This window comes from Episyrphus balteatus, chromosome 3 (genome assembly GCF_945859705.1).
Source record: "Episyrphus balteatus chromosome 3, idEpiBalt1.1, whole genome shotgun sequence".
Taxonomy (NCBI): domain Eukaryota; kingdom Metazoa; phylum Arthropoda; class Insecta; order Diptera; family Syrphidae; genus Episyrphus; species Episyrphus balteatus.
The window spans coordinates 75,681,255-75,701,945 of NC_079136.1; the positions used below are offsets into that span (position 1 = coordinate 75,681,255).

The following is a 20,691-nucleotide window of genomic DNA, read 5'->3' on the forward strand; positions in this document are numbered from 1 at the left end:
CTAACACTGTCCCAATAATTCAATTGACTAAAAAGATGAAACCGTTTTACAAAGTTGATTAACTTCAAACGGAAGAAGTCTACGATCTTAAAGACATTCGCTGGTGCCGTGAAATAACGAATTCCAAAATTCGGCCTTATTTCACTTAACAAAAGCGAAATAACGCCGAATTTCAACATTCGGCCTTATTGCGCTTTGTCAAAGTGAAATAACGCCGAGTCCCAAGTGAGAAATAAGGCCGAATGCTAGAAAAGTGAGCATAGAAGTGGACCTAAGTTAACCAGTATATTAAAATGCTAACCTTTTTTATTTTCAAAGGCATATAAGGCCCTAATTTATTAAGGCAGAATGGCCCCAATACCAATTTGGGACTTATGTCCATCCAATCGAGGTATAGGTTCCAAAAAAGTTTTTTGTCTTATGTGCCTCTTATTTATTCATTAACAGATTAGTCTCAAGAAGGTACAAAAACATGTCGCAGGGACAAAAGGCCCAAGGATATAGCACCCACTTTTATTTATGGGAGTTATGTTCCACTTGAGTGGGTTGACATTTAATTTAAGAATTATATCCCACTTAAGTGGGACATAAGCTCCATATATTTTTCATTTAAGTGGGGCTTAGCCCCATGCTTTTCGAAATATAAAACAATAATGAACAATTATAACTTTTGTTATATTGGTGTTCGAGCGAATTTTTATTTTCACACCTCAAAATTGATTCTCCCGTGGGCAAAATTTTTTTCCGCTTCGCGTTTGGGTTCCAAAAATTAAATAGATTCTTATGTAAAAATTTATTTTTCGCTTCGCGTTTGCCAAGTTATAACACATATATTTTGTTGTTTGGTACACACATAAATAAAACAATAAAACCCAGGATACTTAGGTTTATAAACAGTGAAATATGTTTGGAGGCTGAGAGCATGCTGCTCTGCTGCAATCCCCTTGCTTGGATACACTATTGAATCGGCTTATTTGCCAATAAGGTGGGACATAAGTGCAAAATCGAATTATGTAACTATCCCAAATACAGTTATTCAGTTGGGAGATAATTTTATAATTTGTAAATTCTTTGTTAGTGAGACATAACGCCTATCCTTTATTTGTGGGTCTTTTGTCCAACCTGAGTTTGACATAAAGGGCCCAACCCATAGAATCCGTTGCGTCCGTTGCGTCGAAGTTTTTGACTGACAGCTCGATAAAATACACACGTTCTTATGGGAAGTCCGTCTCCGTCCGATCCGTCGCTTATGGGTCGCTTCCCATAGGAACGTGTGTATTTTATTTTAAAACTTCGACGCAACGGACGCAACGGATTCTATGGGTTGGGCCCTTAAGCCCCACATTTAATTTGGAACTTATGTCTCACTCAAGCGGGACGTAAGCCCCACAAATAAATAGTGGCTGTTATTCCATGGGCCTTATGTCCCTGTGCCAAAAATATGGCATTTCAGTACCAAACTGACTGCAGGTGGTTACATAGAAATTTTTTCTAAGCTCCACTTAGCAGGATTTGCCTCACTGAAAAAGTGAAATAATGCCGAATCGGCGTAATTTCACTTTATCATTGTGAAATAAGGCCGAATGTTGAAATTCGGCGTTATTTCGCTTTTGTCAAGTGAAATAAGGCCGAATTTTGGAATTCGGCGTTATTTCGCTCGGCGTTATTTCACGGCACCACATTCGCTTCAAAAAGACCAAAAACTTTACGAAAAAGTTGTAGATATGGACTAACATCAAAGAAATTTGTGCGCAAAAAAATCATCTAAATATTGTATGAAATACAAGACATAATTGTTGGTAACGAATTACAAATCATTTAAAGTTTCAATTGCAGCAAAGTGCCCCCTTAGAAACCTACCAAAGAAAGGCTTGTTAGATATTTGAAATCAAAACTTCATAACTGAGTGCCATCGCCGCCATCATAATTTTTTTTAAAACGTAAGGGCAGAATATCCTAAAATTCAATCACCAATAAATCGGAAGAAAAAGGCGGGTGGGAGTCGAGTATAAATTTAGGAATTTACTTGGTATATTTCGAAATGTTTTTTTATCGTTTATTCCTTTTTTTTTGTGTGTGCTCTTTTCGTGATAATTTAAAAGTGATTATTTCAGGATTAATTAAATGTTGTTGAATTTCTTTTAAAAAATCGATTTGAAAGCGATTTTTTGTTCAATAAATCATGCTCACCACGTAAATCGCGTCGAGACTCGAGATAGATTTTTTTTGGCATTTGTCGCTCTAATTAATTTGTCCGGTACATATTACATACACGGCGCATGTTCATTGCATTGCATTGCATTTACATGTTACTGTGGTTTGATAAAACCGTTTCAGAAGACCAGGTATCAAAATTCGCATCTTTTCTTTTGCATTATTTAGAAACACATATTTTGGAGTTGGGAAACAAGATTATTACTATCATTTATTGTTAAAGAACCGTAACAGCAACATGAGCCATGCTCTTTTGTTCATATTTTAAAAATATGACGTTGAGATTATTCAGAAGAACCTATCTTACAAAAAAGCATACTCAAATGGAATGCGATAGTGTGCACAGCACAATTGAAAACAAGATAAATTATAAAGAAATCTACATCCATAATAATTACGTCAGGTTGACAAAAGATGCAAAAGTTAACAAACCCTTAATTAAAACTGAGAAACCAAATTTGATTTTTTTTAAAACTATGAAGCTAAAAAGTTAATGAAATATAGTTCCATTAGACCAGAGAAAAAAGAATGTTCCCTGTGTAACAAATGTCAAAAGATATTACAGAGGCACGATTTAGACTTACCAGCAAGGCCCAAACATTATTTAGAAACAAACCTCGAGGGACTGCATTTTAAAAACTAAAAAAAAAAAATCATCCTCTACAGGAAATAAAAACCATATATGTATAATTCCGAAAGACTATTGGTTCATTTGATTCATTGAAATGTCAAGGCACACTTGAAGTAATGAAAATTTAATTTATTTAAAGTACCTATAGTACAGGTAAAATAGTACATAAAATCAAGAAATAAAAAAAAATTGTTACACTCATAAAACTTGGAAAAAAGTTTGCTTTTGGGATAAGAACCAAGTACATAAAAAGTCTATAAAAAAAGTTGGTTACTGTCTCTTCGAAAAAAACACCCTTTCACCAAACATTTTTTTATGAAAACTCTTTATTCTTACTTTCTATCCCAAAATCAATGTTTTTACCGAATTTCATTAGGGTGACCCATCTTTTTTGTTTTCACTCAAAAAAACACCCTTTTAACCATGGTATTTTTATAGACACTTTAGATCCTTGTTTCTTATCTTAAAAGTAACATAATTGATAAATTTCAATAGGATACCATTAATATTACTCTAGTATTACACACTTTTTCAAATATACCCATATTTTCTTTACTTCAAAAAAAAAAACACCCTTTCACATAAAAAAATGTATAGACTTACATTATTCGTAATTCCCATTTGAAAGAGAACATATTTACCTAATGAATTTGGTAAGGGTACCATTTATAACACTAATTTTATCGGTCTTATCGCGGATTTTTCCCTATTTCAATTTTTTTCTAGTTTTTGTGGTACTTATTCCGAATTTCATCATTTCTTAAAAAAAAACACCCTTTCACTCAAGATAATTTTGTACACTTTATAGATTCTTAATTCTTATACCAACCAAAACATTTATACCAAGTTTTTAATTTTAATTTAAGTCAACTATTATGATACCTTCCTCACACACAACTTAACCCATCAAAAAAACACCCTTTCACCAAAAATAATTTTAAGAACTTTATGAATCCTTTGTCCCTGCTTTATCTAAAACCTTCATCCCGAATTTTATCGGTGTAGCATGTTTTTCACATGGATTTCGGTTATATTTTACTTGTTGAAGTCAAAAAACAAGCACCCTTGTTTTCATTCGGCAATAACTTTTCTTAGAGCAATCGTATTGACTTTATTTTTATGTCATTAGATTCAGCATCAAAAAAACCTGGAAAACATGTGTCATATGATGATATTCGACAAACAATTTTTTTCAGTATATTTTTTACCTTCACCCCCTCCCTCTTGTCCGTGAAAAAACACCCTTCCACCCAACTTTTTTTTATAGACTTTTTATGTACTTGGTTCTAATCCCGAAAGCAAACTTTTTGCCAAGTTTCATGAGTGCTACTTATATAATTTTTCTTTGATTAATATAAAATTAACATTGTCAGTTTGGATTTATCTATAATTACCAGCGTTACCACTTACAGAAAAAAAGTCGAAGTAGATTTGAAGAAAAAATGGAAGTAGATTGAGAAAAATCGAAGCGGATTTCAAAATATCATTTTCTTTATAAAAAATCTATATTATACAGAAAATTCTATTAAATTTAATTAAATTAAATAATTTAATTAGTAAAAACAACTAACAAACCAAAACAACTAACAAACCAAAAAATTTAAATCTTTCAAACTACATATCCTCGGTATAAATATAATTTTATACATTCTTTTATAACAAGTTTAAGTCAAATATTTGGTTTTCTGAAAAAAAAAAGTAGATGTGGCTTATAATTTGATAACTTGAAGTAGATTGGAATAGAGATTTTAAAATGAAGTAAATTTCAATATTTTTGTGATGGTGTGAAGTAGGAAGTAGATTTTAATTTTTTTTTGAAAAAAAGTAGTTCTACTTCAATTGAAGTAAAGTGGTACCACCGATAATAACATCCTGAGAGGTATTCCCTTTTTTACTTATATTAATTTATTACTTAAATTTATTTCTGCTTAGTAACTATGTTCCTCACTAACTGTGCTTTAACTTATTACTAACTCGATTCGTTTAATTTTTTTTTATGTATTACAAAAATATAGTACCTACCTATTCTGAAATGTGTTCTTTTGGTTATTTATTTAATTTATTTATCACTATGAAATAAATAAATAAAATGAAATATTAAACTAATTGTGTTTCATTTTTAAAATAAAATTTAATGTATTTTAACAATACCTACATACGTCGTAAGTATTGAAAATTTTGTGCAGAGCCCCGTCTCTATAAATTAATAACGGCACATTATTCCGACATACATAAATGCTATTAAATATAATGAATATTTTATTTAATAACTCAAATTAATTATTTTTTTAAAAGGTTTTTTTCGTTTTCTGAAAAACAGGTAAAAACGACTTACGTGATTATAAGGTTTAACAGTCGATATGTTTATTTTGGACAGAAATTGTTTTCACATTTATGGTTAGCCAAACCATTAAAAGTAGAAAATTTGGTTATTTATTTACAGAATTTGTTTGTTTATTTTAGATGACCCGATTTTTTCTATGGTATATTTCTGACAAACATTTTTTTAGCTTTTGAAATTCAGCAGTCCACTTTTAATTAGTTGTAAAGCCGAATCAAAAGCGTCGCACCGCACGATCACGCGATCGCAATTTATAATCTAGATTGAGAGAGTAGAATGTATCAAAACTCTCCCATAAATGTATCTGCTCCACCTGTGGAGCCAGCCTGTTCCTGTGGTGTTTGCGTGAAACAGAAAGTAATAAATGTGAGGACTTGAGGAAGAGGATAGAGAGCTAATGGTCGTATTGAGGGTGAATTGATGTCTAAGGGTGAGTACAACTTGCAATATTCTCTTCTATACAGGATATTGTTTTTGTATTGTTAAAAAAATGTGTTTAACGCTCACATAAAACATTAAGAAAAATAGAAATGTTATTACTTATTAATATAAAATTCATTAACTACGATTTACAATAATTCACGGATGTATGTAAATAAATTTCTTGTTTTAAGGAAACAGCTTGCTTTTTGTGGCTATAATTTTAATGCATTTTAAACACATTAATTAACCCTTTCAGGACCATAGGCTTATGGGGTGGTGAAAACTTTTTTGTTGTGAATAAAAAGTATCACCTTATTATTGGTTTTTGGTATGCAACAAATTGTTCAAAAGATACGAAAATACATATAAGTATTCTAGGTTAAATTTTACAAAAGAATACAGACATCGTACCAAAGACAAAACTTCAGTTAAACCTTTACCCCCTTGATAATTGTGCCGGAAAAAGCCTCGAGGGAAAACATTATACACTTGTTGCCACGTGATTCCTCCTCAAGAATCACAGCAGAAGAAATCTCCAGCTATGAATTGATTTTTACACCTCCCTTGGTACGTAATAAATTATCTTCTACAAACATTGAGGGTTAACGAATATTTGATGAAGAATGAAATGATATTGATAGCACTGAACTATGTATTTGCATTCATTGGACTTCTTTTATTGGCTGGTATTTTTCGATCTAATAATGAAAGCCTTGAAAGTTTGTGGGAATCACAAAAGAAAGGCTAATATTTACAGAAACTTTGTCACCGAAGACTTTCAAGAAAATATCTAGGGTTATCAGGTTTGATAACAGAGAAATTCGTATACGTGAATTGTGGAACCAATGGGTTGGGATTTCCCCGAAGCTTTACTACCCAACTGAAAATGTTAAAATAGATGAACAGCTGGTAGCATACAGAGAAAAATGTCCTTTCCGACAGTGCATTCTGAAGTCTGCGAAGTACTTGAAATATTCAACCTTAACTGGTAAGAAAATCGGAAGTGCACCTGAAAGAAATCAAGGTGTGCCTGTGCGTGTAGTCCATAATTTGGTTGTAGGACTGATAACTTTTTCACATCTTATCAACTGGAACAAAAATGACAAGAGAAACAAATCACACTTCTTGGAACTGTAACAGTCAAAAAGGAAGACCAATTTCGTCATAAAATGTTGTCTTTACCAGGAACAATACAATCGTGTCCTATATCCCAAAGAAAAATAAATCTGTGAAGCTTCTAAGTACATTTGATAATGACTCGAAACTGATCGATCGTGCAAATAAAAAGCTAGCAATAATACTTTATTACAACAAATGTTAAGGTGGTGTAGACAGCAGTAAGTTGTTAGATTTACAAAAGAAAGACTACGCGATGGCCTTAAGTGGTGTGCATTAATATGGGTGATATATAAACTTATAACGCTTTTATCTGGAGAAAAAAAACTGTCTTGCTTAGCAACGCCATTTTTTTAAAACCTTAATATGCAGCTTGAAACTCCCTACATAAAAAAAACAGCATAAACTTCAATAGCCAATAAAATACAAAGTGCATCTCAAAACAATCCACAACCATAATCTACTTCATCGGAAAACAACCAAACCAAGAAAAACCGACATTAATTATGTCAAAAACATTATACCTAGTAGGTAGGTATAACAGTTTTAATTAATCAAGGTTTTAATTAATCAAATATCTTCTGTTAAATTGTATCGGAGTAATAGCAACCTATATACAAATTAAAACAACATTAAAAACATAATCTTTTACTTCCAGCAATTTCATCTGGGGGAATAGAGGTCTACAAGTTGTTAAACCCTTAAATCCCACCCCCTAATTACGGCTATGGTAGCAGTGCAACGGTCTTCTTCTGTAAATTCTAATAAAAACATTCTTAATTGATAATTTTGGTTGAGTGCAATTTAAATGATAGATATGCGACTTCCCTCCAATCAAATCCAAACAACTAGGTAAACCTTGTCTTCGCAAGAAATAAATAATAATAAATTTTTGTTCTTGTCGCTATTACACTATTTATCTTAAAAAGTTCATAGTTACGTTTTTCAGTTAATTTTGTATTACGTACCTAATTTAATAGATATTAATCAGAGCAAGTAGTATAAAGTTAAGGTGTCAAATTCTCAACCAAGCAACTTGTTTAACTTGCTGTTGTACTTTCAACGATTGGCAGCAATCGTTACACCATGTAGCCAACCACTGAGCTGTATATGCTTTCAATGGTCAAAACATTTAGATGACAGTCATGCGCTCAAGTCAAACTCTCGCTCTTCACTGTCGTTATTTTTTCTTCTTCACAAAAGATAAACATATATCTAAATGAATAGCAACACTCTTTCCTCGTTTTCATTGCTACATCGGTTATGATAGTATCTTATTCATCACACCCTCTAAAGAAACAATGCCAATGACAAATGGCGATGAGAGACATACGCCACGCCTTAAAATTCATAAACAAGCATCTGAAAAGCCTAACTGGTATAATTTTATCTTGTTTACTTTCCCATTGGTTTAATTGTTTTTGATGGTCGAATATTGTTTCCTCATGAAACTTTTAATCAACCAATCAAATAATCGTGTAACGGTTCCACCCAATATATCTGTCTTTGTCTTGCTTGTGTTAAGATAGAAATACAATTCACATCAATACAGAAAACTAGTATAATTTAGGGCGGTTCTTTTCGTCGATCACAAAATATTCATACGAGCAAGCAGTTTGTGCAGACTGGGGTTCGCTTCGCACACATGTGCCAGTGTCAAAGGTAGAGATTTCTGTTCTTTTCAGTCCTGCTGCGAGGCTCGTGTGAAGTGTTTGGAAAGTTATAATACATTTTTGTGAAATTGATGACGTCGCGTTAGAATTCTAAATAAATATCTGTATCTAAATACAAAACTCTGCAAAAAATAGATATCGTGAATGCTTGCTTAATTTTTTTTTTACATTTTAATCAAAATTATATCCACATGTTAACCTTAATTAAATAAATATATAATAGGGTATGTGTAGGTACCTACCCAAATAAGAAAATCAGTATAACAGGTGAAAAAGTTGAAAAGTACATAACATCTACAATGATTCTTAAGATAAATGTTTCCTAAAGAAAAAATGAAGTGTTACTAAGTACCTACCTAACTATGAAAAAAATATAGGTAGAACGTAAAATAAATAAAAATTCATAAGATACATACACCTTACCCACGTATCTAAGTACCCACCCACCAAAACCAACCTTCTTCTTTTTTTAAATTAAGTTGAGCATTATTTAGGCATGAATGCATTCATTGATACAGCACCTTCACAGCATCATCTAGCTTCATATGGCCTGCGAATGTCACCATCCTCTACCTCCCAGCAGCACCAACAGCAGCAGCCATCATCACATATGGAGGGAAATTTGGCTAGGCAACAAGGACATGCTGGCCACCAGCAACCGCAACAATCCCCACATCAACAAAATACACCATCACGTACGATTGTTTCGGGTACCGATATGGTTTCTTCTTTTACATCCTATCAAAATTCAGGCTACAGCCATATGAGCCATCTTAATGCCCATCAACTAGGTTCATATTCTCCTCATGATTTTGTATTGCGTCGTGAAAATGAATATATTAACTTAGCTGCTGCTTCGGGCAGTGTTCAAGGTTGTGCTGCCAAATCAGCCGATTCTATTCTTTTCTCCTCTATTTCATCAATACACCCGCATCACAATCATGGATTACACGAAAATACAGCTACACCTTTTGGCGGAAGTCCTTTTCACGCGGCCAGCGCCCATCACCATCAACATCATCAAATGCGAATGGGCATTTCGTCAGCCGCTGATTATACACATCCGTATCATCATCCGCATCATTCGCATCACCATACGAATTTCCCGTCGGTACACCATCATCATCCGCATCATCCAATACAAATGAATCCTGTAGGAGCTGGAGCCTTCCTTAGATATATGCGACATCATCCAACTTCCGCATCGGTAGTTAAACAGGAAATGCAATGTCTTTGGGTGGACCCCGACCAGGCGGCAAGTGGTGTCAGTGGTGGTCGGAAAACTTGCAACAAAATATTCAGTTCCATGCACGAAATTGTAACTCACCTGACAGTGGAACATGTTGGCGGACCTGAGTGTACAACGCATGCCTGTTTTTGGATCGGCTGTAGTCGCAATGGACGCCCATTCAAGGCCAAATACAAATTGGTGAACCATATACGTGTACATACTGGCGAAAAACCATTTGCTTGTCCTTTCACTGGATGTGGAAAGGTATTTGCTCGTAGCGAAAACCTCAAAATCCACAAACGTACACACACTGGTGAGTTTATTATAAGCTCTAAGAAATTTTGTTGTTTTGTTGACAAAAATCTATCATAAAAATTTATTAACATTTGCAAATATTGTCCTGTATCCTTAAAAACAAGGACAGGTATGGTATAGGTAGGTAGAGAGAGGTACCCGAGAAAGTCCTTAACTAACAGTTCTACACAAACTATTGGTGACGGTTATAAACCATTGTTTGTGCACGTCCATCCCCCGGAATATCTTTTTTTTTCTTTATTTTGTTTTGTGTACAGCTATATGTATTTTCAGTGTTAATTTCAGTTTATTTTTTTTTTTTTTTTTTATTTCTTAAGTTGACAACAGGGAAAAAAGGTTGAGCAGTAAATCAAGTAGGTATGTGTATATACACCCTCTTAAGTGAAGGATCTATAGTTCAGATTCTGTAATGCGTATTTAATTTTGAAATGATGCTGTTATTTTTGACACGTGTTATCATGTCTTTCATCAAAAGTCAATTATGTGCCTACTTCCCAGTATATTAGTGTGATATTCTGTGTTTTCACATTTTTATTTTTTTTTGTCAAGGACAATTTACTTACTAGCCACAATTGGTTTGTTGGAACAACTCACACGGAAGAGTATTAGTTTGTTAGAATTGGTATTCCTGTTGTATTCGCTACCTTTATGTACCTGCATATTATTTATGTGCTGGTTTATTAGAATTAAGGTATCAAGTAGGTATGTAAGTACCAGCTAGGTACATATATGGAGAATTGTGGTATTCGGTTTCCTAAAGAAAATAAAATACTTCGGCTTAATGCGTCAATCAGAAAAACATAATTTTAAACGCAATAAAATTTTGAACCCCAATTATAGGAACCCCGCTTTTATGTGCTATTTCAAGTATCTACCTACGTTCTTGATTTTAGGAACTGGAGGATATTCTAACTGTGATAAGAACTGTGCAGTGTTAAGCGTTTTTTTTTTGTCAGCTATTCGAACAGCTTTGAAAATAATTGTACTAAAAATAGCAGATTCAGAAATGATAAACTGTTTTGTTTGTGCTTTGAATTTTTGTTATTTATGTTTGTTAAAAGGATTAAAATAATTAAATGTTCAATGGCCTAGTTTCAAGCAACGTAGCGACGCACGCCGACGGTGCATTGTTCTCACAAGTTGTTGACATCTCTACAGGAGCTGATGTCCAAGTATCCTGAAATGTGAATTGCTTGTTGGTTTGGAATGCGTGACTGAATTCTAAACGTCACATCAGAGATCGGGTGACTGCGGACATCAATAACATTGATGTTATTGACCTTAAACCATTGTTTTGTTGCATTACTTACAATTAAAGGCATTTTGTCACTGGCATATGGGAGCATGATATTCCTTTTATCCAATTAATTGGACCTACTCCGTAATAAGAAAAAGTTGCCCAAATAATAATGCTTGAACATCCGTGTTTTATTTTTATTTTTTTTTGTAACTGTTGTTTGAAGCGTCGCACATATTCGCGTGATCTTTTTCCACAATTTTGGATTCATCCGATCGCAAAATATTCCTCCACTTCTCTGAAAGCCAATCAGTTCTTTTTACTACGTTTTTCTTTGATAGCAACGGTACTCTTCTTGGGACTTCGAGCTACCAGGTCGTTATCACGTAAACGCCTGCGAACTGTTTCAACACTCGCCTCCACTTTTAGTTCTTCTTTTATAATTGTGGCTTGTGTAAATGGGTTTCGCCTTGAATATTTTTTTATACGCCCAACTAATTTTTTCGACAGTACAGGATCATCATACAACTAAATCCCGCTGTTGTTCCCTCGGATATCAATTTTTTGTTTTATTATAGCGCGCGAAAATTAATGGTTAACTATAAATATTTACTTTTCCGTATACTTTTGATCGGTCTCTTCTTTTAACGCGATCTCTGCATACACTACTATTATTTTGATTGGCGCAAAGCAACAATAGCTGTGTTTTTTTTTGGCGTTGCTATCCGTTCTCCGTTGGCGTTTGCATGAACTACAAAAACCACAAGCAGATTCCGATAAGAAGAAAAGCTAAACCAACTGCGGATAGAATTTCGACGAAGTGTACAAGTTTATGTATTCCTTTTTTTGGTGCGTGCATATAAATTGTTAGGTGTTGATACAGTAAAACCCGGATAAGTACCTCACCTTAAATGCACTATTTTGACAGGCACTAAAGCGGGTAAGGTACTTACAAGAACCCGGTTAAGTGCTCATAGGCACTTATCTCTATATTTATTAAATAAAAAAAAAAATATATGTTTGATTACTAAACATAATCTTCACAAAACAAAATTACTTTGAAAGTTCAAAATAGCTAACTAGTTAATTTCTACCTTTAGTAGAATTTTTGAATTTAAAGCGGTTTAGGAAACGAAGTTTTTCTTACAGTTCAAACTTGTTTCAAATGTGTACTTAAAAGAATTTTTTGCAAGTAAATTCAACTATAAGTATTTGAAAAGCCAGGCAATTAAGCGGGGAAGGCAGTTAAGCGAAAGGTACTTAAAAGATGAATTTTATATGAAAAAATCCTTAAAATTTTGGTTCTAAAAAAACAAAGGTACTTATGCGGGTTAGGCACTTAAGCGAGAGGCACTTATCCGGGTTTTACTGTATTTGGAAAATCCTGTTGTGTTTTGCCAAAAAAACATGCTTAATGCAAGAGGAATTTAATCAGAAACTAAACAACATTCAAAGTTTAGGAGCATAACGGTATAATTTAAAATGCTCTCCTTCTAATAATGTATTGGATAGTTCACTTTTAAAGTCACATTTTATGTTTTACGGATACTGTATTCCGTCATCAGATGAATGCTCATGAGCAGGGATAGGATCTTGTGGACCTAAAAACTTAAAAAAAGGCAAAATAAAACTCCCAAAAAGGCATAAAAAGGCATTTATTGCCTTGTAATAGTAGTAATTTTGAACAATCATTTTTTTTTAATTTTCAAGTCACAAGCACCTGCGATTGTCCTTGAATGGGGACTTTTCACGAGTCGATTTTTGCCGTGCAGCGAAGCTTTTAAACTCGTGTGAACGTAAACTGCAAGTCGTGCGAGTAATAAGTGAATCCTTAATCCTTTTTGTTTGTATTTGAGTGTTTTGTGTGTAGACATTACTTTAAAAACGCTAAAAATATAAAAAACATAGAAAAAGGCAAAAAAAGGTAATAACAAGAGAAAAGGCAAAAAAAGTCAATAACGAAAGAAAAGGCAAAAAAAGGCAAAATAAAATACATATATTTGGCACGAGGGGGACGTGAAATGTGTTTGTTTTTAATCTATAATGTCGTACGATTGAGCAAGAAAAAAAGGCAAATTCCACAACATCCTATCCCTGCTCATGAGAATTATAACTTGAACTTATTTCTAAGACTTTCGTAATACTGATGGTGAATTGGTGGAATGTATTCTGCCATACATTCCACCAAGGATATTTTTTTTTCTTCACAGGCAGTTACAGGTCTTCTTGATGGATACAGTAGGTTATGTTTAATGTTTCATAAACATGAAATCTACCGTTTTTGCTTTTTTTGTTTTCTAATTCAGATCAACTTCATTGAGTAGTTTGTCTGGGTTTAAAGATTCTTTGCATACTGCACAGGATAATCTTCTTCAAATCTGAGCCATCTTAAATTAAGCTCTTAAGTTATAACCATATATTGTATTTTTCTTAAAAATTCTGTGTAAATAAGGTGTTTTACGTTTGACATTTCATATAATGTCGACCTATTAATTGGTCTGACCTATAAAATTTGAGCAAAACGACGACTGGCGCTCTTAATAATACCAAATCAATGGTAAGATAAGAATGTCCCGATGCGATATCAAGAATATGGTGTTTATAGTTTTAATTGTGTGCACTACAAACTTCTCTCCACTACAAACTTTAAGAAATAAAGCGCAGTTTTGATGTTTCTATTTTGTATAGTGCAAAAATCCAAGTGTTCTTGGAACGCCGTACATACATTTATGTGTTTTGAAATGTTTGATTAGACCAAAAGCGATATCATGGGAACCTTTTCCACCTTCAACTTTATCCCAGAAATGCATGTATCCTGTACTTTTATTAAAGCAATGTAGGTACTCCTAAGTTGTATTATAATACCTACAAAAAGTGGGAACTTAATATTCTTCAGTTTTTTTTTTTAATCACCTTGAAAGCTTTGTCTTGCTGCTTTTCATTGATTGAGTTCTCTTTGTCTTGTCGTCGTGGCTTAAAATGGAGATTAAACTTTGTATTAAATACTTTCATATAGCATTTTATCTTCTTATGAGCATATTTTTCTTTATTTAAACAGTATATTTTTATTATTGTAAGGCCAGCGCTAAAATACTTTTTATAAGAATTAATTTTTCGAGTGTAATGCGTTTGGTAAACAGGAAAACTTTGAAAGTGGGCAACTACAACTATATCTGATTATTATCATCCAACTATCTTACTTGTGCTTTGTTTATACTTGGAAGATATTTAGAAACGATTCGATAAAATCGTCCATCATTTATTTGATCCTTAGGAAATATTTTTTACAATCTCACGCTTTTCATTTTCTCTAAAAAGTGTTAAACACTTTTTTGGCCATCTGCAATCAGAATTTTCATATTTTATCAGAGGTCCAGTCATACAAAATTTATTGTCACAATAAAGGTTAATCCAACTCAGGAATAAATTCACTATCAAACGGATTTATGACTTATAGGTCGTTTCAAATCAAAAGTCCTGACTCAGAGTTTATTTTCTCCCTTCCAATAAAATTGAGAACAAATAAACAAAAAACTCAATTTTATTGGCTCATTGCGACAAATCAACTCAAAAATAACAACAAATCATGCTTGTTTGAATGAAAGAAATGCTAGAGAAAAAAAATAAGCAAACGAAAAATCTGAATTTGTTTATTAATGATTTCTATGGTGACGACTCCAAAATAATTGAAAAATAAAAATAAGATATTTACTGCCCAATTATACAAATGAAAAGATGTGAATAGAATTTTAAGTTATGAATTGCTATCATATAAACTGGACATTTCTGGTCCATCTTCACCAAGTCCTATATGCTCAATTTTCCATGGGACTTTTGATTTGAAACGACCTATACATCACTTTTATTGTAATAAAATCACTATACAAAAAAAAAACAAAAAAACATTAACTCTATCGAAAATGTATTGTGTATTTGAAGTTGATTCTCTTTTATATTAAAAGGTATTAAAAAATGTGATAGGTACTGTTAAGCAAAAAAAAACCCATTTAAAAAAAAATGGAGTTGGAAAATCCAATCTGCGGATAATCTTACAAAAAAAACACGTCTTTATTATTAGATTTTTAGTAGAAGAGAGATGAATCCTTAATGATTAAATCATAATCTCGCATATAGAAGAACAGGAATATTATATCAAGTATTTGTTGACGCAATGTTGGTTTTAATTTCAAGTTTGTTTTTTTTTTTCGCTCGATTGAAGTTTTAAATATTTTTATGAGGTTAAAAAAAAACTTTATTAGAGGTTTATTAAAATAAAAGGAAATTTTAGATTGTCTTCTAAAGGTTTATCAAGTAGTTGATGATTAGTCATTTTATGCACTGCTGTATGTTAGACGCACATTAAAAATTGCCTTAGTATCTACATCCTTTCACAGCAGGTACCAATGAAATAAAATAAGTTTAAGTATAAGTTTGTTTGAAAAATAGCTTTTTGAAAGCAAAAAAAAAAAAAAAAACATTTGGACAAAGCTTGTAATGTTCTTTTGTTTTCTTCATTACTCAGATATATTTTTTTCGTTTGAGAACCGATATATAAAATTTAAATACGATAAAAAAAAACTGTTTACAAAATAAAAAAAAAAAATTATAGATAATATTTTCAAAACCTTAGATTAGTTTGTTGGACCTTAAAAGAACTGCAAAAGCGTGTATGGATCGTTGAGTCTAACTTTTGTGTGTATATATTACTAAAAAAAATTAGCTTGAATTTAAGATTCCATGCGTTCAACGGATGCCACCTGAACTTAAGTTCTTAAATTTTAGAGGCTCTGATTAGTGATAAGTCATGTTATAAAAAGTTAGGTGATAAGTTTCTTAATATATACCTAGTTACGATTTTCAGGTGAAAATTTTCATAAGAAAATTCAAATCGGTATTTTTGCTTTAGTGAATATGAATATGTTAAAAGTACCAAATGCGCTACACAGAAAAACTGAAGTTTGTGATTTAACTCAAACTCATGTAATAAATAGATGTATGTTTTGTTTATATTAAATAAAATAAGTGATGAAATAATAAAAAACTTAATGAAGTTGGAAACCAAAGCAACAGCAAAAATCCATAAACAAAATTTTTAACAAAACCTGAAATAATCTCAATGCAAATATTAGTAAATCAATCTCTTTTTTCACATTCACTTGATCTACATACCTAATTAATTTTCCTAGAAAAATAAATTTTCTTTTTTAAAGTTGATCCAAGTAAAGTGACAAAAAGTAGAAAAGTATATTTCAAGGAAAACGTGTACACACGCTGAAAAATCAAAAATTTTGAACTAAAACTGTTTTTCGGGCAAAACCTTAAAATTTTAATTAATATTATCTTTGATTTCGTAAAATTCAGAAGATACTGGGTTTATCACTTTTAACCTTCTCATAAAAAATCATTTTTTTGGTCTTAAATCAGTAAAGAATGTAACTTCGTTATTAAAAAAAAAAGCTAACCCTCCAGTGGTAGCCGACGACCAACTTATTTTTTTAATCCAATTGCTCTTAAATGAAAATGTGTGTTGGTATGTGCTTCTCAACAGCTGTCTATTACACTTGCCAACAACTTTCAACTTCTTAAATTTTTCCAGAAAGATAAAATTTTATAGATTTGGGTTCAGTAAGCTCAAAAATAATATTGGTTTCTTTTCTTGCTAGCAGCTATAGTTTTTGATATATTTAATTTTTCATATTTGTGGAAATGTTCATATTAATTTTTAAGTTTTTCTTATTTTGAGCGTTTATTAAATATTAAATTTATTAAATATTTGGGGTCAGTAAACCTAAAAATCACATTTTTTTTCTAGGAGCTCTATTTTTTTAAGATAATTTAATTTTCCACATTTTTGGGGTAATTTCACATTATTGATTCTAAGATTTTATTATTACAAGCGTTGTTAAAGTTTTTGTTGAAAAACATTTTTTTTTTGAAAAATACAAAAAAAAATTTTAAATACAAAAATATTTAACAAAAAAAAAAAAATTGTATGAATTTCTATGCCTTTTCGTATGAATAATTTAAAAACTAGAGCTGCTAGAAAAAAACTGATGTTATTTTTGGAATCAGCACCCTTAATTAAGTAAGACATGATAAACAACGGTCTGGAAAATTTTTGTGTGTTGGGCAGTGTTATTGATTGATCAACAATAACTGCGTTTTCGAGGGACGTGCGCCAAATTTATAAAGGCTCTAACTTTCTTGGTCTACATTCGTAAACCACGCGCCCTTTCACGTTACAATTTTCGAAGTAAATACTAATCTTTCGTGTCTTTTCTGCGTTAACCACGTAACTACAATTTCTAAAAATATTTTGGTTCTATTTTAATAGCGTTGGTGCTGGAAAACTTTCAAGAATATTAAATACAGAAGTGTTTTTTATCAAAATTACTCAATTTATACTTATGTTTAAAATTTAATTCGAATTTTGGGGGTTCATTCCATATGTTTGGATTCCAGAATAACCAAAATTTCTCTTAAGAACTGAAAAAAAATCCTTTGCAGATACGTGGTTAATGCAGAAAGGAGACGATTTGTTACGAAAAATCATTTCTAAGAGATCATTTTTGCTACCTAAAAACCATTACATGACACGAAAAAAGGGTATTTTTTGCGTTTATACTAGATTTGTTGCCTTTGGATAATTTGTTTATTTTTAAGGTTCAGTTCATACATGACAGTAGCTAAAATATTATTTTGATAACTTTTAATTTGTTGAAACTATGTTTTTATTTGTAGCATTTCTATTCTAAATTACAACAAAAAAAAAAACTTACAAAATTAGAAGATCTTCTTTTAATTTATTTATTAAAGCATAGGAATATGCAAAACAAGGGTTTGAATTTATAAATATGACAGCTATGAATTATGATGCTATTTTATGTATAAAACTTGTTTTCGGCACTCAAAAATCCGTCAAGAACATAATATTTTAGCAGAGGAATCCAAATGGTTTACGATTTTAGACCACACACCTACTCGTTTTACATTCCAAAACGGAACTATTGGAAGATTTAGTCTCAACAGCTCGAAAAAAATAACGGATAAATGCTCGAAAACTCATCGATTTTCATGAACTACTCAACTATAACACTTCTCAAACTTTAATCGTATTTTGTTCCAAATTATCATTTTTTATCACTTAGCCCCTATAACTGATTGATAAATTTATTTGCATATTTACTTGTTTAGTTTTTTTAGGTAGGTATTGCTAATATTAAATTGAACTGTCCTGTCGTCACTATACTCATATTTTAACAATTGATTTTAAGATTTTAACACTTCTAGTTGAGATTTAAGTTATTAAGACTGTTCTTAAAAGTATGCTGTTCTTAAACTATGCAGTAGGGTCATTCTTTTTTTATACAAGACCGTCGATTAAATCAGGCACCACAGCATTACGCAAACCTGAACAGTTCAGTTTTTTTTTGTGATTCGAGTTCTTGAGGAAGAATAAGCCTTTTCCACATTTTTTCTGAACTCATAAAATTAAAAAAAAATTTTATTGGTTTAAAACTTTTCATTTATTGATTTAAAACTATGATATTGACAAGTTCCTTGCTTTGAAAATCGCATTTCTAATTTTTCTTATTTTCTTCGTATTCTTTAATGAAAGTACCTAAAATAAAATTAGTTTTATTAAAGAAAGTTTGTTCCCATTCAAAGAGAATTTTAGTCGTTGTTATTGTATTGTAAACTCGTTCGGTATGCATTTTTTTTCATGCATCTTCCAATACCATCGCAAACCCCTTTATTATGTGCAGTTGCAAAAAAGTGCCTTCCTGCTTTAATAACAAAGTCTTTATCATGGTTTAATAAATTTATTTTTATATTGAAAACCTGCTCCGTCGGAGAAATAATGAAGTTTTTTTTTGCAATGGGAGCACCAAACTTTAATTTAAAAAATGCAAACATCTTTCGATTATATAAGTTCAACACAGTTCCATCATAAATTGAAGTATTGCAAAAAAAAAATAAAAATAATATACTTTAGAATGTTATTTTCCTTATCATATAAAACATATATCTTTGTTGTGCATGAAAATTTGTTTATTCCAGTAGTAGCATTACCCTATTTACTTCATCCGACAAATAAAAATCCTTGACTTTTTGAGTATTATCTCTGTTCATGGTTCGACCTTTCCTTTTGTTAGGATAAGAACCATCATAACCTTTGTCTCTTTGCAATTTCTTAACCATACGCTTGTTCATTCCCAATTGTTTCGCTGTCTATCGAATAGCCCACTTGAAAGGCATTGTAGTCAATGAACAAATTTCGAGTCGATGTAATCACCAAAGTTGACCGAACATAACACATCCATTGATCATAATCGGCGTCACTCTGAACACTCGAAATTTTGTGACATTTTGAACTGCCGGTATTTACTAATAAAGCCTCAAGATTTACTCTCATTTGGGCATCAACACTTGGGCATAAATACCTAATCCTTATCAATTACACAATCCAATTTTTGCTTGCGGTCCCACATACATATATATTGGAATGTATTGTAACGGACGCCTGTCGACTTATTGACAGTTGCAATGCCATAACGTTTTTGTAAAGATTACTTATTCTTTCAAGTGTGAGAAAGGGAAAACCTACAGAGTATACCTGTATACCGAGAAGTATTTTAAATTTTAATTTGTTTATACAAAAATAATTTTGTTTACAATTAATTATTTAATTTTCTGATTAATAAGCTGTTATATATTTTCTGAAAACGCTCCTAAAATTTCACTGAGTTTCATAATATATTTGCTGAGAAATCGTGGTTTAAAAAGAACGTACCATAAAACTTCAATTGCTTATACAATTTTGAAAAACTCAAATTTCTCAACATAGAAAACTTTAGAATATTGATTTTCAAATCAAAATGTTTTTTTTTTCGTCCAGTAATGTCCTGAGAACAAATGGTTACGCTACTCTAATTTTCAGACTTATTAAAAATGTCAAGTTTAGTCTTTTATCTTTAAAAAACTTCTGTTTTCCAAAGTTATTGTTCCATACCAATATAATTTATAATTATAATTTAAGTACCTACCTACTGTTTTTATGCAAATTTATATGATGTGTATGGATAAAATTTATATAAATTCAAACAATAATTGTAAGAGAAGGATATTAATATATAAAATATTAATTTTCATCTCAAAATTGTTAGTATCTTGTATATTCAAGGTTTTCGGTATTTCCTCAAATTAAAGTAAAAAACTAAATTACTTAGAAACGTATTAAATATCCTTTGAATATCGTTCTGCATGGATCAGACTTTTAATCCTTGAATTTTAGTTGATTTTATAGGTAGATATGAGTTCATTTGTTTTACAGATAACAATCTCTGAATAAATTATACTAGAGCTAAGAATAATGACTAGCAATATTTTATTGGAGTAGATTATGTTAATTCTTAGTTAGAAATTATAAAAAAGTTGAATATCTGAAATTAATATTATGCATAGCTGTAAATAAAAGTGCATTTAGAGTTTTCACTTGGCTTGTAGAAT

At 31.4% G+C, this 20,691-nt stretch overlaps 1 protein-coding gene across 1 annotated transcript in view; it reads left to right on the forward strand.

Annotated features, from left to right (window-relative positions):
- The first annotated feature begins 8,334 nt into the window (after positions 1 to 8,334).
- The window catches only part of LOC129913336 (pair-rule protein odd-paired), a 70,655-nt gene continuing 58,298 nt past the window's right edge, over positions 8,335 to 20,691 (forward strand). The window contains exon 1 of the mRNA XM_055991948.1: positions 8,335 to 9,942. Within this exon, the coding sequence (XP_055847923.1) occupies positions 8,895 to 9,942 (1,048 nt within the window). The 5' untranslated portion in view covers positions 8,335 to 8,894. The remainder of the gene's footprint in view (positions 9,943 to 20,691) is intronic.